At 43.6% G+C, this 15,757-nt stretch overlaps 1 protein-coding gene across 3 annotated transcripts in view; it reads left to right on the top strand.

The window, feature by feature from the left end:
* The window catches only part of PTPN23 (protein tyrosine phosphatase non-receptor type 23), a 582,812-nt gene that overhangs the window by 454,310 nt on the left and 112,745 nt on the right, over positions 1-15,757 (top strand). For all 3 annotated transcript variants that reach the window (XM_069210890.1, XM_069210891.1, XM_069210892.1), the window contains one exon: positions 1,144-1,282. In XM_069210890.1, coding sequence (XP_069066991.1) covers positions 1,144-1,282 — 139 coding nt within the window. The remainder of the gene's footprint in view (positions 1-1,143; positions 1,283-15,757) is intronic.

The raw sequence follows: 15,757 nt of genomic DNA, 5'->3' as shown, positions 1-15,757 counted from the left end.
TGTGAAAGTTTTTCTTGTCACTTTTGGTGAACTTTTAACTGCGCATTGTAGTTAAATGCATTCTGCAGATACAATGTTTAAATAATCGTTAGAAAAGCCATTTTTTTTAAAACAAAGTTTGTCTTAATATATATTTTGTGAAAAAAAGGTGGTCTTGAATCCCACACAGCGTTGGGACTGTCTAGTTCTTATGGTTTCAGTGGAGATGCTCATTACAGCAGTCATTTTGCTATCTTTATTATTTTTATTAGTTTTCAACATTAATGCCTTATTAGTCAAATATATATTGTTTCGTTTTCCTCACTGGCATATATTCTTATTGTCTCAATTTAACTGAAATGGACTACATATGTGGGTATCTTGTTATTACTCACTGCCCAATTTGCCTTGTTGAGTATATTTCTGTTAATTTCTAACTCATTTGTGATAGCGGTGTCTTCAAATTCTAAATATTTCCTGGCCCCCACACATTTCTCATATTTCTGTACTGAAATATCAAAAATAATCACTTGAATTGCTATAAGTAGTTTTTAAGTCCCAGGCCTATACCAAAATAGTGTGTGTCCACATAATTAACAACTCCAGCATCTAAAAACATATAACCCAGTAGTTTTAAGTCGGCATGTTCAATATCTTGACACAGGCCTAAGTTCTGACATCTCACAGAATTGACATAGCTGTTACTATTGTATCTAGAAGTAACATGCTTCCACATGCCAATAGTGTAGAACATTGGACATTCTTTTCCTTTTTTGTAAATCTGTTTATTAGTATTTTGTTAGAACAAATACAGAAAGTACCCACTCAGGAGTTCTATCAGTGACAGTGAATGCATTGTTACATTTGCCAATAATGATTGATCGAGCTCTTTTAAGAGTAGGCGTTCTTTCCTTTTGTGATATTGACTTAATATTAGCAGGACATTTTTTTTTTAAGTGGTCAGTACATCTCTGAACATGAGGACATACATTCCCCTATCTTGCTGGTTGATTGATCGGATAGTGTTTATTTCTGTTCAACCTTGGTTTTGTAGCTTTCTTTAAAAATAGTTTTCATTTTGATGAACCGGGATAATGCACACTTGATAACTAAAGTCCCTTCAGCTGCTTGTTTTGTCATCTGATATGTTTCTTTTTCTGGCAGCTCTGGGGTTGGACGGACAGGTGCCTTCTGTTTGATGTATGCAGCCATGCAGGAGGTGGAGGCTGGCAACGGGATTCCAGACCTAGCTCAGCTGGTAAAGCGCATGAGGCAGCAAAGGAAGCACATGCTGCAAGAGAAGGTAGGGTCCAAGATGTTCATTCATTACATTTATTAGCGTAGGGGTCTCCAACCTTTTGTATGACAGGAGCTACTTTTGGTCAATGAATAGCACCCTGAGCTACTCAAGTATATTATCACTGTTACAATATGACTAGGCTTGGGTGAAATTTAAATTACACCAACATAATTTTGTGGTACGCTTGTTATAACACAAAAAATTACAGCATTACGGCACATCATGTAATTGAATTGCAGGAGTGCTGGATAAACGTAAACAGACAGATGCAAGCATCCGTTGTTTGCGGCAGCTGAGTTTTTAGCACTTTTGTATGGAAACTATATCCTGACATCAAGAATTGACAAGAGGACCCATTTTGTGCTAAAATATAGCGCTAAATGATGGATTTGCATTTCTGTAATTATTTTTCCTTTTACGTATGAAAGCAAATTATGGGGATTTCGCACACCTCTGAAGATGCCCACATCCAATAAGTTTCCAGTTCTGACCTTCCCATATAAAATTACCAATATTCATCACTCCAGCAAATCTACTCTTGCTTATTCTGACATTCTTTCATGATTGAGTGTTAATTTACACACTGTGATTGACAGAATGAAGAACACAACATGACCAATCTCTATTCAATGTTGATGCTCTTCGAGGGAAAGCATGTGGTCATGTTACAGACAATCCGACTGCAGCGGATTGTCAGTGTGTTTCTATGTTAGTGTGGAGACCTGACATAAGTTTTTCTGGCAGGTACTCCAAGGGCCTGAAAATGTGACTCTATCTCCTTCAGTATGCCCTGACCCCGCCGTTTGACCTACTGGGATGGGCTTCCACGAGCTACTGGTTGGAGACCCCTGTATTAGTGCTGTCAATCTTGCACAGATTATTGTCATTTTAATAACTTTATTTGAATTCCCTTTCTTCTGCCTGTGTTTTTTTGCTGCATATATTATCTGTGACATACGAACTATTGTTCTCGTTTTCAAATAAAATAACATGTTCCAGGCATGTGTGGCTGTAGACAGGCATACTCCGCATACTCCTGCCATCTAGTGTTGAGTCAGGATGTGTGCAAGTTGTTTTTCTCCAAAGAAAGTCTTTCGAGTCACGAGGTAGAGTGACTCCTCGGTGATACTGCACATGGGCATTGACTCCATTGTTCGATTATTTTTCTCCGCTGTCTGGTTTGGATGTGTGTGCTACTGCTCTGAGTAAAGGCCGTCGTCAGTTCTTTCCAATGCGTTGTCTTCCTTTGCGCATTGAACTACAACCAGACGTCATGTTGATTCATCGTCGTCCGTCGAGTGCCTCCTCCCTTTGGGCATTCCATCTTCGTCTCCGGATCCGTCTTCCACATCATGTGCTCCCGTAGATGGAATGATCGCCGTTTAGACTCTGGCCTTGGGTACTTTGCATGGCAAGACAGGCAGACTCCCACCAGGTCTGTAACCTGTGTCTCTTCCCTGGGCATAAGGAGGTTGACTGTAAAGCCTGTCAAGCTTTTCTCTCAAAGAAAACACTTCATGACCGTCTGGAGAAAAGCCTCAAAATGCAACGTAGATCAGCAACAACACTTCTGACCTTTTTGAGCAGCAGGATGTTGAACAGGAACTCTATGCAGAGTCTTCAGTGGCCCAGGAAGAGGCAAACCCAGAATCAGATCCCGATTTCGAATTTGAGATCTGCAGCGTCTCCATACAAACTGACGCAGTGAGTATGTTAACCTCTACACCCCAACCTCGAGTCCAAACCACCAAAAGAACCGCACCTCCACAACAGGACGGCCTCTGTCCACCACTGCCTGTAGGCCCTGGTCAGCACAGAAAATCCAAGTCAGCCTCCATGTGCTCCGGCCTGGCACCGAAAGCTTCAATGCCAACAAACTCCTTGGCCTGCATTCCCTCAGGTACGGCACTCTGCTCTGAAAATAAAACCTCAAAACCGGTGCCAAAAAATGACTGCTGAGACAGCTGTGGAGCCTATTCCCCACAAACTACATGAAGGACTGGACTCTAAACAGAACCAGATCTAACAAAAGACTGGATGGGTATTGGCAGAACCAGCACTCCTTCAATCACCACCTTTCAAGAGACAACGTTACAACCAAAAAGAAGTTGTCAGACAAGGCCACCAGTCCTTTGCTGCCTCACCACCTTCACAGCCGCCTCCACCACCTGCAGAACCTCCGCCACCTATACCAGACGTGACTCATTCACCCCACTCTGATAAAGAGCCATTGGACATTTTCCCTGAAGGCTTCCCTGCAGATGACGCCGGACTACCTGACCCTGCCTATGACTCCTTCATGTGTCCCATGACACTGACCCCTGGAATTCATACGATGTAGACCCACCAGGGAACACAGACCAAGACCTGTACCCAGCACCCCCTGCCCCCCGATAACCCAACCACATAACAGGAGCTTATAGTGAGCATGCTCCACCTTACGGAGGATATCTTTAAAGACTGTCAGGGCATGCGTTATCAGGCCTAGGTTGATTAAAAAAGAAAATGCCTCACCCTCTGACCCCCTTTGTATATATAAGGGGACAAGTACCATCTGACTCTATTGTGGTGACAAGTGCCAGAAAGTGGGCTTATTCACAGGCGTCAGGTGACATTTGCCACCTGAAAAGGAAAGTAAAAGAATTGATGCTGCAGGCAAACAGGTTGCTGCACAGTCTGCTAACCAGTGGCTCATCACCAGTTCCATGGGGTTACTAGTGCTCTATGACTGTGCTCACTGGGGCGAGATGGAGGAATTCCTCCATCATCTTCCAGATGAGCACATGAAAATGGGTCAAGAATTAATTGCAGAAGGGAAACTTATGTCCAGTGTGTCTATTACATGTGCCCTAGACCCTGCTGACAATGCAGCCAGGAGTATTAACACAAGTGAACGTCTTTGTAGACACACATGGATGCATTTCTCTGGCTTTAAACAGAACATTCTTAACTCCCCCTTTGATCAGGAACATTTCTTCTGTCCACAACTCAATGAGTTGTTAAGGAAAAATCAAGAAGGACACAAACAGGTAACTCAAGAGAAACTCTTCAGACCCTTGATTCTAGAGTTTCCATTCATCGCTTCACCTACTGCGATGGTTCAAAGAACACCACCGTGAAGCTTCCACTTCCTATCAGCGTAGACAGTCAGTACTCTCCCTCAAAGTCCTAATATGGGGCTCCTATGGAGGAACAAGATGAAGGGAAAAGGCAAAAGTACTCCGGCATGTGGTGCTGCCACCACTACCTCTAGCAAGCAGTGACTCGCTTTCCTTTCCCCCAGATCACACTACACCCCTCAGGGGATGCCTACACCTTTATCATCATCTGATAACAAATAACAGACAAGTGGGTGTATGACATTATCCAACGTGGTTATTGCCTGGAGCTCATTACCTCACCTCCCAACATTCCACCTCACACTCATCGACTCTCCTCGGACCATCAAACATTACAGGAAGTCCAAGCACTCTTTGTCAAAGACGCAATAGAACCTGTCCCTCTCCAACACCAAGGGTGAGGTGTGTACTCGCTATACTTCCTCAGACCAAAAAAAGACAGTACTCGCAGGTCATTCCTAGATTTATGACCACTCAACAAGTACATTCTCTCAGAGCACTTTCACATGGTCACTCTGCAAGATGTTATTCCACTACTTCAACAGGGCAACTTTGTCTTCTCTAAATTGCAAAGATGTATACTTTCACATACAAATCTTCCCAGCCCATCGCAAATTTCTCAGGTTTGTGGTGGACGGAAAACACTGCCAATTCATACACCTCCCGTTTGGGGTCACAACTACACCACAAGTTTCCAGCAAATGTGTAACAGTAGTTTAGGCCCATCTCTGCAGACAAGTACACGTCTTTCCCTATCTGGACGATTGGCTTATAAAAACCACAATGTAGGAAAATGGGCCCTGAGGTGTATGTATGTATGTGTATATATGTTCGATAGCATGTGTAGCTGCAGATACACATGCTATGCATATTCTGCCTTCTAGTGTTGGGCTTGGAGTGTTACAAGTTGTTTTTCTTCGAAGAAGTGTTTTCGAGTCACTGGATCGAGTGACTCCTCCTCTTCGGCTCCATTGCGCATGGGCATCGACTCCATGTTAGATTGTTTTCTTTCCGCCATCGGGTTCGGATGTGTTTCTTTTCGCTCCGATAGTTCGAGTCGGAAAAGTTCTACAACTCGCTAATTCTCGTCTGTATTGTTTTGATCGCATACCATCTTCCATCAACACTTCGGTACCGTCGGGTCTAACATTTTTACTCGCCCTTCGGGGCGCCTGCGCCCAACTCTGGCCTAGTCGGGCCGACCGCTTGGAAGCCTCATGGACCGGACCCCATTCCGCTTTTGTCATCAGTGCCACATAAAAAAATTCCTTACACAAACCAACATCTCGTCTGTAATCTGTCTCCCCCCAGACCATCAAGAAAAAAATTGTGAGGCCTGCAGAACCTTCCGTTCGAAGAAACTCTCCGAGACAGAAGAGCACGAAGACTCGAGATGGCGTTGAAGAGCACCAAACGCCTCGACGTCGAGGAAGAGGAGATCATGCACACGGCAGTCTCCATCCAAGGGTCTGACTCTGAGCAGGAGCCGGAGGAGGACAGACCGATTACGGCAGGACAGCACATGAGTACGCCTGCCCCTGTCCCAGCCAAGCCCAAACATAAGGCCTTGGGAATGCCACTGCCGGAAGGCCATGGCTCGACCCGTAAAAAGACCTTCAGTGACCAGCCAACAACTTCGGCACTGAAAGGCCACAGCACTGAAAAAGGCCACGCCACCGAAGCCTTCGGACTTGAGCCGAAGCTCTGTCTCCGAAACTATCAGACATCGATCCTTCGAGTCGAAACCTCGAAAATCACTTTCGGAGCCGAGGGCAACATCCACTCCCAGCCTTTCGATCCAGAAAAAAACAGCTTTGGAGCCGAAAAGGCCAGTTTATACAGAGGAAAATGGACTTTCTCAAGTACTTAAAGAAAGCCATAGAATTTTGGAGGAACACCTAGAATTGGAGGATATAGATGAAAGGCAAGCCAGAATTCATATTCACAAGGACACTGGCAAAATTATAACTGCACCTCCTCTGAAGCCTATGAGGAAGCTGGCCTTTCAGGAACAACTGGACACTGCTCAGCCACCGGCTAAAGTGCCAAAGACTAAACAAAAATCTCCACCTCCTCAATTTTCTCCTCCTCAGTCTCCTCCTCATTCTCCTCACTTGCTCGTGTCTCCACCTACTACTCCCACACCTGTAAAATCTCCTGTACATTCATTTGATTCCCGGCAAGACAATGTCAATCCATGGGATCTGTATGATCCAAATCCCATTCCCGATAACAACCCAGACTGCTATCCTTCCAAGCCATCACCACCAGAGGATAGCACCGGATATACTCAGGTTTTAGCTAGGGCGGCATCCTACCTCAATGTCGCCATGCACACTGAGCCCTTAGAGGATGATTTTCTTTTTAACACCCTATCCTCTACACACACTACCTATCAGTCCCTTCCCATGCTTCCAGGCATGTTAAAGCATGCACACCAAATATTCCAAGAGCCAGTCAAGGCTAGGGTTATTACTACCAGAGTGGAGAAATAGTATAAGCCACCTCCCTCTGATCCAGCCTTTATTACACAACTGCATCCTGACTCTGTAGTCGTACGTGCGGCCAGAAAAAGAGCGAACTCCCAGTCATCTGGGGATGCACCCGCACCAGACAAGGAGAGCAGAAAATTTGATGCTGCGGGCAAAACGGTAGCATCGCAAGCAGCCAACCAGTGGAGGATAGCCAACTCCCAAGCACTATTGGCTAGATATAATAGGGCCCACTGGGATGAGATGAAGGATATCATACATCTCCCCAAAGACCAACAAAAAAGGGCACAAGAAGTAGTCGAGGAAGGGCAGGCTATTACAAATGTCCAAATCAGGTCAGCCCTAGTCCTGCAGACACAGCAGCTAGAACAATTAATATATCTGTTACTATACGGAGATACACATGGCTTAGGTCTTCAGGGTTTAAGCCTGAAAGTCAACAGGCAGTCCTTAATATGCCGTTTAATCAAAAACAGCTTTTTGGTCAGAGGTAGACAAGGCTATTGAGAAAATGAAAAAAGATTCGGACACCGCTAAAGCCATGGGTGCTTTGTATACAACCCAATACAAGGGGTCCTTTCGGAAACCTCAATACAGAGGTGGATTTAGAACCTAAACACCTGAGGCATTCACCTCACAAACAAAGTCAACCTACCAACCTCAATACCAGCGAGGTGGGTTTTAAGGCAATTACAGAGGCCAATACCCCAGAGGCAGGGGAAAATATCATTCAAGCCTCACAGCAGCCAAAGCAGTGACTTACTCCATCCCTTCCCAACTCACACCTCACCTGTGGGGGGAAGACTGCAAAGGTTCCACAACAATTGGCTACCCATTACAACAGACAACTGGGTATTATCTATTAGCCGCAATGGCTATTGCATAGAATTGGCACAAATTCCCCCAAATATTTCACCCAAACCACACAATCTCTCCACCCAACACATCTCAATGTTGCAAGAAGAAGTAAAATCTCTATTACTCAAACAAGCGATAGAGCTTGTGCCACAAGATCAAATAGGAACAGGAGTTTACTCACTGTATTTCCTCATCCCCAAAAAAGACGGAACCTTAAGACCAATGTTAGATCTCGGAACCCTCAATCTTTACATCCTGTCAGAACACTTTCACATGGTAACACTACAGGATGTGGTCCCACTGCTACAGCAGCAAGATTTCATGGCAACATTAGACCTCAAGGATGCATATTTTCACATACCCATCCATCCAGCGCACAGAAAATACCTCAGGTTTGTAATTCAGGGAAAACATTACCAGTTCAAAGTGTTACCCTTCGGCATAACAACAGCTCCCAGAGTATTCACAAAATGCCTGGCAGTAGTAGCTGCCTACCTAAGAAGACAACACATTAATGTCTTCCCATATCTCGATGATTGGCTAATAAACTCCAACAGTCATACACAGTGTCGAAACCATACACATTATGTAATACAAACCCTACACACCCTATGGTTCTCCATAAATTACCACAAATCACACCTAAACTGTAAAAAAAAAAAAAAAAAATGTAAACCTACAACCTGCGCAAATTCAACAGTATTTAGGAGCCACACAAACAGCACTTGCAAGCCCAAGTCAACAAAGAATACAAGCATTTCACAATGTATTGGCACAAATACAGCCAGGCCAGTGGCACACTGTCAAATTCGTCATGAAACTATTGGGCATGATGACATCATGTATAGCCATTGTCCCACCTGCAAGATTAAACATGCAGCCTTTACAACAGTGCCTTGCACAGCAATGGTCACAGGCACAGGGTCAACTTAACGATCTAGTGTTGATAGACCACCAAACAAGCATATCACTTCAGTGGTGGAATTCCACAAACCTAAACAAAGGGTGGCCTTTTCAAGACCGTGTGCCTCAGACCATACTTACAACAGATGCATCAATGATTGGCTGGGGGGCACACCTCAACAATCACAACATTCAAGGACAATGGGACGCCAAACACAAACTGTTTCATATAAATCACCTAGAATTGCTAGCCGTATTCCTACCACTCAAAGCTTTTCAGCCTCTTCTCACTCACAAGAACATCCTTATCAAAACAGACAACATGACAACAATGTATTACCTAAACAAACAAGGAGGAACCCATTCATCCCAATTGTCCCTCCTAGACCAAAAGATTTGGCAATGGGCAATCTACAACAACATTCACCTGGTAGCACAATACATTCCAGGGATACACAACCAATTGGCAGATGTTCTCAGCCGAGATCATCCACAAACACATGAGTGGGAAATTCATCCCCAAGTGCTTCAAACATACTTTCACCACTGGGGAACAAGAGACATAGCCCTTTTCACCACCAGCGAAAACGCAAAATGCCAAAACTTCGCATCCAAGTACCCACATCCTCTATCCAAAGGCAATGCTCTTGGTCAGGGATATTTGCTTACGTTTTTCCCCCTGTCCCGCTCATTCCATTTCTAGTCAACAAACTGCATCAAAACAAACTCAAACTCATACTTACAGCACCAACGTGGGCGCATCAACCCTAGTACACAACACTATAAGATCTGTCAGTTGTACCACATATCAAACTCCCGAACAGACCAGATCTGTTAACATGAAACAAACAACTGATCAGGCATCCAGATTCCAAAATACTCAATCTAGCGATTTGGAAACCCACTACCAGGCAGTGTTATGCAAACAAATGGAAACAAATTGTGTATTACTGTCAATCTAAACAAATTACCCCTCTTTCATCATCATTGTAAGTTATTTGCTTCATTTACAAAAGGCAAATTTAGCATTTTCGTCCATTAAAATACATCTCACTGCAATCTCTGCGTACTTGCAAAATATACAACACAGCACTTTATTTAGAGTCCCTGTTATCAAAGCCTTCATGGAAGGATTAAAACGCATCATTCCACCTAGATCGCCTTCAGTGCCTTTGTGGAATCTAAACATAGTGCTCACTCGACTTATGGGTCCACCATTTGAACCTATGCACTCATGTCAGATTCAATACCTAACATGGAAAGTTAACTTCCTAGTTGCAATTACTTCATTAAGAAGAGTTAATGAAATCCAAGCTTTCACAATTCAAGAACCGTTCATACAAGTACACAAACATAAAGTTGTATTTCGAACTAATCCTAAATTTCTCCCAAAAGTTATATCACTGTTTAATATCAGTCAAACAGTGGAACTACCAGTCTTCTTCCCACAGCCAGACTCTGTAGCAGAAAGAGCCCTGCATACATTAGATATCAAAATAGCCTTAATGTATTACATAGATAGAACAAAATAATTTAGGAAAACAAAACAGTTATTTGTGACGTTCCAAAAACCATACTGGTAACCCTATTTCAAAACAAGGGTTAGCTAGATGGATAGTAAAATGTATCCAAACATGTTACCTGAAAGCTAAAAGGCAGCTATTAGTTACACCTAAGCACATTCCACACGTAAAAAAGGGGCTGCAATGACTTTCTTAGGTAACATACCAATGGCCGAAATTTGTAAAGCAGCCACTTGGTCAACACCGCATACATTTACCCAGTATTACTGTGTAGATGTGTTAGCAACACAGCAGGCCACAGTAGGACAGGCTGTACTAAGAACACTATTTCAAACAACTTCAACCCCTACAGGCTGACCACCGCTTATGGGATTTAAAACTGCTTTGTAATCTATGCATAGCATGTGTATCTGCAGCTACACATGTCGTCAAACGGAAAATGTCACTTACCCAGTGTACATCTGTTCGTGGCATGTTCCGCTGCAGATTCACATGCACCCTCCCACCTCCTCGGGAGCCTGTAGCTGTTTAAGTTCAACATTCACTTGTACCTATGTATGTGTATGTATGTGTGTGTGTATATATATATTTATATATATATATATATATTCCATTTGCATGGACATCTCTTTTCTTTATACTGTATCACTCCTACCATACTCTCTGCAGGAAAACAATCTAACATGGAGTCGATGCCCATGTGCAATGGAGCTGAAGAAGAGTCACCACTCGATCCTGTGACTTGAAAACACTTCTTTGACGAAAAACAACTTGTAACACTCGGAGCCCAACACTAGATGGCAGAAAATGTATAGCATGTGAATCTGCAGCGGAACATGCCACAAACAGATGTACACTGGGTAAGTGACATTATTTTATATATATATATATATATATAATTTGTTCAGTGGCATGTGTGGCTGTAGATACACATGCTGTGCCTTATCACGTCATCTAGAGTTGGGCTCGGAGTGTTACAAGTTGTTTTTCTTCGAGGAAGTCTTTTCGGATTCACGTTATCAAGTGACTCCTCCTCTCGGTCATACTGCGCATGGGTATCGACTCTGTTGTTATATTTTGTTTCCGCTGTCTGGTTCGGACGTGTTTCTTCTCGCTCCGAGATTTCGAATCTGAAGCTTTAGATAACTTCTTTGACCGTCGGAATTGTTTTGATCGCGTTTTCACCTAGACTCGAACCAATAGTACAGTCGAAAACTAAATTTCCCCCTTCTGGGCGCGTGCGCCTGAGTCTGGCCTGTTCGGGCTTACCACGTCGAATCCTGATGGATCGGACTCTATTTCGATTTTGTCCCCGATGCCACGCCAAATTTCCCTACACAGAACAACACCTTGTATGTAATCTGTGTCTTTCCCTGGATCACAGAGAAGAGGATTGCGAGGCCTGTCGAATGTTTTGATCCAAAAAGACCCTGCGTGATCGGAGAGCCTGGAGACTGGAAATGGCATCCAAGAGTACCGAACATATCGACACCATGGAGGAAGAACAGGCACAGACTGCAGTTTCCATCAGATACGCCGACTCCGAAGAAGACTCTGAGGAAGATAGACTCATCACTGCTGGTCTGCACGTGAGTACGACTGCCCCTACGCCCACTCATAAAAAGTCCTCGAAGGCCTTGGGTGCACCCCTGCCAGAAAGCCATGGTTCAACCCAAAAGAAGATTCTCGTTGACCGAGCTTCGGGTTCAGCGTCCAAAAAGGCCACACCTCTGTAGATACCGGAGTCGAGCAAGTTCACCAAAAGCGCAACTTCCGAACCGAGTCGGCGTCCCCACTCTTAGGAGTCGAAGCCTCGACATCCTGCTTCGGAGCCAAAACAACCGGCTGTATTTTCGGGCCCGAAAAAAAACTCCTCTTCGGAGCCGAAAAAGTCTTCTTATTCGGAAGAACACTGACATTCGAGCCATCTTAAGCAGAGCTCAAAATCACTTGCCGAACAGTCTTGAAGTCCATCTGATAATGTTTCTGAGGACACAGAGATTCAACCCATCCTTGAGTTCATGGATGAGAAACAATCAAGGATTCATGTCCCTAAAGAGACTTGCAGAATAATTACTGCACCTCCTCTACAGACCAAAAGAAAGTTGGCTTTTCAAGAACATTTAGATACTGCTCCACCACCAGCAAAGATTTTTAAACGGAAGGAGAAGCCATTACCTATGCATATGTCTTCTCTTCCCCCCCCCCCCCATTCAGCACAACTTTCTTTTTCGCCACAACCCACTAGCCCACCACCTTCACCAACTCATTCACAGTATTCTCATGGTGATACGGTTGATCCTTGGGATCTCTATGTTCCGGATCATATTCCTGCCAATGACCCGGACTTATACCCTTCCAAACCATCTCCACCAGAGGACACTACTGCATACATGCAGGTTTTTCTAGGGCAGCAGCGTACCATGGGGTGCTTATGCACAGTGAACCTTTGGAAGAGGATTTTCTTTTTAACACCTTATCCTCCACGCACTCACGATATCAGTGCCTCCCAATACTACCTGGCATGATTAAGTATGCAGATGAGATATTACCCAACAAGTACCTCCAGACTCAGCGGCTGTGAGTGCCGCCAGAAAGAGGGCTAATAGCCAGTCGTCAGGGGATGCTCCTCCCCCTGACAAAGAGAGTAGGAACTTCGATGCTGCTGGCAAGAGGGTAGCGACACAAGCTGCTAACCAGTGACGAATTGCAAACTCGCAAGCCTTGCTAGCAAGGTATGATAAAGCCCACTGGGACGAGATGCAGGAACTCCTACAACACCTGCCAGAAGAACACCAAAAAGAGCACAACAGATTGTTGAGGAGGGTCAGGCCATAAGTAACAACCAAATACGGTCTGCCCTTGATGCTGCAGATATAGCAGCTAGAAGCGTGAATACTGCTGTCCCCATACGCAGACACGCATGGCTACGTTCCTCTGGATTCAAGCCAGAAATACAGCAGGCAGTGCTGAATATGCCTTTCAATAAAAAACACCTGTTTGGTCCTGAGGTTGATACTGCCATAGAAAAACCCAGGAAGGACTCCGCCACTGCCAAAGCAATGGGAGCCTTATGTAGAACACCTTACAGAGGCTCCTTTCGTAGGCAACAATTTAGAGAAGGATTCAAGTCACAGTCCACAGAGGCTTCTACCTCCCAGGCAAAACAGGGCAACAACAGCAGTACCAGAGAGTGGGATTTAGAAGTTCTTATAGAGACCAGCACTTTAAAACGAGCAGCAAATTCTAGGCCTCAAAACAAACCACTACCCCATCTAAACAGTGCCTTATTATCCATCCCTCAGGGGGCAGACTCCACGTTATCACAAGTTGTCCTCAGAACACAGTGTTTTTTATTACAACAAGAGGTACAATCGCTACTACTAAAACAGGCAATAGAATTGGTCTCAAATTCTCAACAAGGAACAGGAGTATACTCACTATACTTCCTCATTCCAAAAAAGGATGGCACTCTCAGACCCATACTAGACCTCAGATCCTTAAATCTATCTATCCTGTCAGAATACTTTCATATGGTAACTCTGCAGGACATTATTCCACTACTAAAAAAAACAAGATTACATGACTGCATAAGATCTCAAGGATGCGTATTTCCATGTACTTATCCATCCAGCTCACAGAAAATATCTCAGATTTGTAGTAGCAGTAAAACATTCCCAATTCAAATTTCTGCCATTCGGCGTAACAGCTCCAATAGTATTTACAAAATGTCTAGCAGTAGTAGCAGCTTACCTAAGAAGGCAAAACATACATGTCTTCCACTATCTAGATGATTGAAACTGTACATACATTAGGATTCACTCTCAACTACCAAAAATCCCATCTTCAGCCAACACAGGCACATCCTTACCTAGGTGCTATTCTCAATACACAAAAAGCTTTGGCCTATCCAAATACACAAAGCATACATACTTTCCAAAATCTCATAACACAAATGCAGCCAAATCAACAATACACTGTAAGATGTATCATGAAACTATTGGGAATGATGGCATCCTGCATACAATGGTACCACATGCAAGACTAAACATGACACTACAACAGTGCCTCTCACAGCAATGGTCTCGAGCACAGGGTCAGTTGCAAGATCTAGTGGTGTTAGACCGCCAAACACACAGGTCCCTTTAATGGTGGAATTTCAGCAATTTAATGAAGGTACTGTCATTCCAAGACCCTGTGCCTCAGACCACATTAACCACAGATGCATCCATGATAGGTTGGGAAGCTCATCTCAACAACCTCACCATTCAAGGGGAATGGGATTCAAAGCAGCTAAGTTATCACATAAACCATTTAGAATTATTAGCTGTGTTTCTTTCCCTAAATGCGTTTCAACTTCTTCTCAAACACAAGACTGTTTTGATAAAGACAGACAATATGACAACCATGTATGACCTAAAGAAACAAGGCGGGACACATTCGTCTCAACTGTCCCTTCTAGCCCAAACAATATGGAAATGTGCAATTCACAATCACATTTATCTACTAGCAGAATACATCTGAGGAATACACAGTCAGCTAGCAGATCTCCTAAGCAGAACACGCCAACACATACACGAATGAGAAATTCATTCTCAGGTACTTCATCAGTGCTTTCAGAAGTGGGGAACACCACAAATAGACCTATTCGCAACAAGCGAGAACGCAAAATGCCACACCCTGTATCCAAGGGCAATGGATCAACCGGTCAGGGATATTTGCTTACGCTTTTCCCCCCTCTCCCACTACTTCCGTTTCTGGTCAACAAATTACTTCAGACCTCTCTCACCATCATACTCATAGCCCCCATGTGGGCACGACAACATTGGTACAAAACACTCCTAGATCTGTCAGTAGTACCTCACTACAAACTTCCAAACAGACCGGTTTTGCTAACACAAAACAACAGACAAATCAGACACCCAAATCCCAGTGCTCTCAACTTAGTGATTTTGCTCCTGAAGTTATTGAATTTGGATACTTGCAACGTCCGTTAGAATGCATGGAAGTTCTCAAACAAGAACTCACGCCTGCAGCTAGACAATTGTATGCTAACAAATGGAAACTATTTGTTTATTATTGTCAATCTAAACATACTGATCCACTTACAGCATCAATATAGGATATTGTATGCTACCTACTTAATTTACAAAAATCAAATTTAGCTTACTCATCTATTTAAATCCATCTTACTGCAATATCAGCATACTTGCAAACTATTCAACATACCTCTCTCTTTAGTTTCAAGTTATCAAAGCCTTCATGGAAGGATTAAAACGTATTATTCCATGTAGAACACCACCTGTTCCTGCTTGGAATCTCAATGTTGTACTCACAAGACTAATGGGCCCACCTTTTGATCCGATGAATTCCTGTGAGATTCAATTCTTTACCTGGAAAGTTGCTTTCCTAGTGGCCCTTACTCCATTTAGAAGAGTTCGTGAAATACAAGCATTCGCTCTTGAAGAACCTTTTTTCTGAGTACCCAAACATAAAGTTGTACTTAGAACTAATCTAAAATTTCTGCCAAAAGTTGTATCACCTTTTCACATAAACCAAACAGTGGAATTGCCAGTCTTCTTC

This window comes from Pleurodeles waltl, chromosome 10, assembly GCF_031143425.1.
Source record: "Pleurodeles waltl isolate 20211129_DDA chromosome 10, aPleWal1.hap1.20221129, whole genome shotgun sequence".
NCBI lineage: Eukaryota > Metazoa > Chordata > Amphibia > Caudata > Salamandridae > Pleurodeles > Pleurodeles waltl.
This window is presented reverse-complemented; position numbering and strand designations above follow the sequence as displayed.